The sequence below is a fragment of the Rhincodon typus genome, chromosome 16, assembly GCF_021869965.1.
Source record: "Rhincodon typus isolate 14 chromosome 16, sRhiTyp1.1, whole genome shotgun sequence".
NCBI classification, from domain to species: Eukaryota; Metazoa; Chordata; class Chondrichthyes; order Orectolobiformes; family Rhincodontidae; genus Rhincodon; species Rhincodon typus.
The window spans coordinates 21,611,917-21,613,582 of record NC_063347.1 but is presented as its reverse complement, the minus strand read 5'-3'; the positions used below and the strand labels follow the sequence as shown (position 1 = coordinate 21,613,582).

Genomic DNA, 1,666 nt, shown 5'->3' with positions numbered 1-1,666 from the left:
AAAACATACAATGAAGAGGGAAATCCTGGCCGGGCAGTGAAATTCTATTGCCAGATATGAAGTGCTTATGTTAAATAAGAGCTTGGTCTGTATTGATTTATTAGTCACCTACCAGTATGCAATGTCTTGACAAATAAAAAAGATTTTTCTTATATGTGACTGCTGCCTTGCAGAGGAAATATGGTTCAAAGATCTGGAAAACAGGCTTGTTGCTCCGCAGTGCAGTGTGGAAGGTTGTAAAGACTCATGAGAGTTACAGGAGCACTTTGGGTATATCCCCTCCTCCCTTTGGTGTATTCCTCCATGGCAATTAATATTCAAGAGGAAAGCAGCAAGTACAAGCCGCTTGTTACTGAAAACGCAATTAAACCACTATTTTACACATTCCTTGCCCCAGCGTTGTCTAAATAAAAGGAAATGAATGCAATGTATTGAGAATCTAAAACTGCCTTTATATTTATTACGTGTCCAAAAACAGAGCACTTATTAAGCCTCGTAACGGTATTTCAAACACATGCATGTGTTTTTCAAATGTCACTGAATTGTGAAGCTATTTCTCCAAGAATACAATTTTACTGAGTGATTTTGCGCTATTGCTTAGCAGGGAACACTGCTCATAACGCCAAGCACAGTTGTGCTAAGCTGCCTGAATGAGCAGACACAGGGGTACCTACCAGTCGGTGTGAGGTTCATCGATGACGAGGAGAATTTTGGCTTTCTTGGCAGCGCCTGTGGATGTTTGCTCCACTAATCCAGCAGCGGCAGCAGCTGTAGTTTGCTTGACAGCATTTGAAATGGAGCTGAAGAAGCTGCTTCCGGTAGACTGGCTCGACTGTCTCCTCTCTGGGGTGGGGGAAACTGGCGGAGGAGGCTGAGGGGGATCTGGCCGCTGCAGGTCAGTCATGTATCCATTTGGCAAATTAGCAATAAAGCTGCTGTCAGAAAGCCTCCGGCGCAGAAAGTTCATCATTTGTGCAGAATCTTACGGTGGAACCTTGAGGAGCAAAAAACAGAAACAGCGATAGAAAGGCTGGGTGCCAAGCAGTTGGAGAGGGGGCAAGTTTCAGAAGCGAACCTGCGTAATGACCGAGCTCCTGTGCGATGTCTTTATATCTGTGTCTCTCAGGAGTGCTCAGCTGAAGAATCAGAACTGCACACACGCTGACGTTTCCCGAGCACAGCTGCTGCTCAGTCTATAGCCACGGAGCCGGTGCCTTGCTCTCTTCTGCCTTGCTTGACTGAAGCCTTGCTCAGACACAGCCACTGCCTGATTAGCAGTCAAATACAAACTGCATCCTCAGTCACGATCCAGAACGCTCCAAGTGATGTGCTCTTGAATATTATAGGCGGCACGGAGTTGTCACATGGAAGCTAGTGAATCCCCTGTATAAATATTCAGATAAAAGGTGGGACACTGACTCCATTGCCAATGTGTCTGTGTACTTCCTGTATTTCTTGCTGACTTTTTAGTCCTGCTTTTTAGTTGCAGGGCATTGACGAAAACTGAACATATCATCACTAGGCAAACAGATGTGCTATAATGTGTTTTATTTATAGCTTTCCAATAACAGTGGCTAACAAGTGCACTCAGCCTCTGAATGTGCAACGCCTTTGAATTTCGTTCCAAAGGTTATTCTCAGACACAACTAAACTGCAATATTTTATC

General features: G+C 44.6%; 1 protein-coding gene across 1 annotated transcript in view; it reads right to left on the bottom strand.

The window, feature by feature from the left end:
- The window catches only part of syn2b (synapsin IIb), a 342,671-nt gene extending 341,300 nt beyond the window's left edge, over positions 1–1,371 (bottom strand). The window contains exon 1 of the mRNA XM_048606715.1: positions 675–1,371. Within this exon, the coding sequence (XP_048462672.1) occupies positions 675–970 (296 nt within the window). The 5' untranslated portion in view covers positions 971–1,371. The remainder of the gene's footprint in view (positions 1–674) is intronic.
- Between the last annotated feature and the right edge of the window lie 295 nt (positions 1,372–1,666).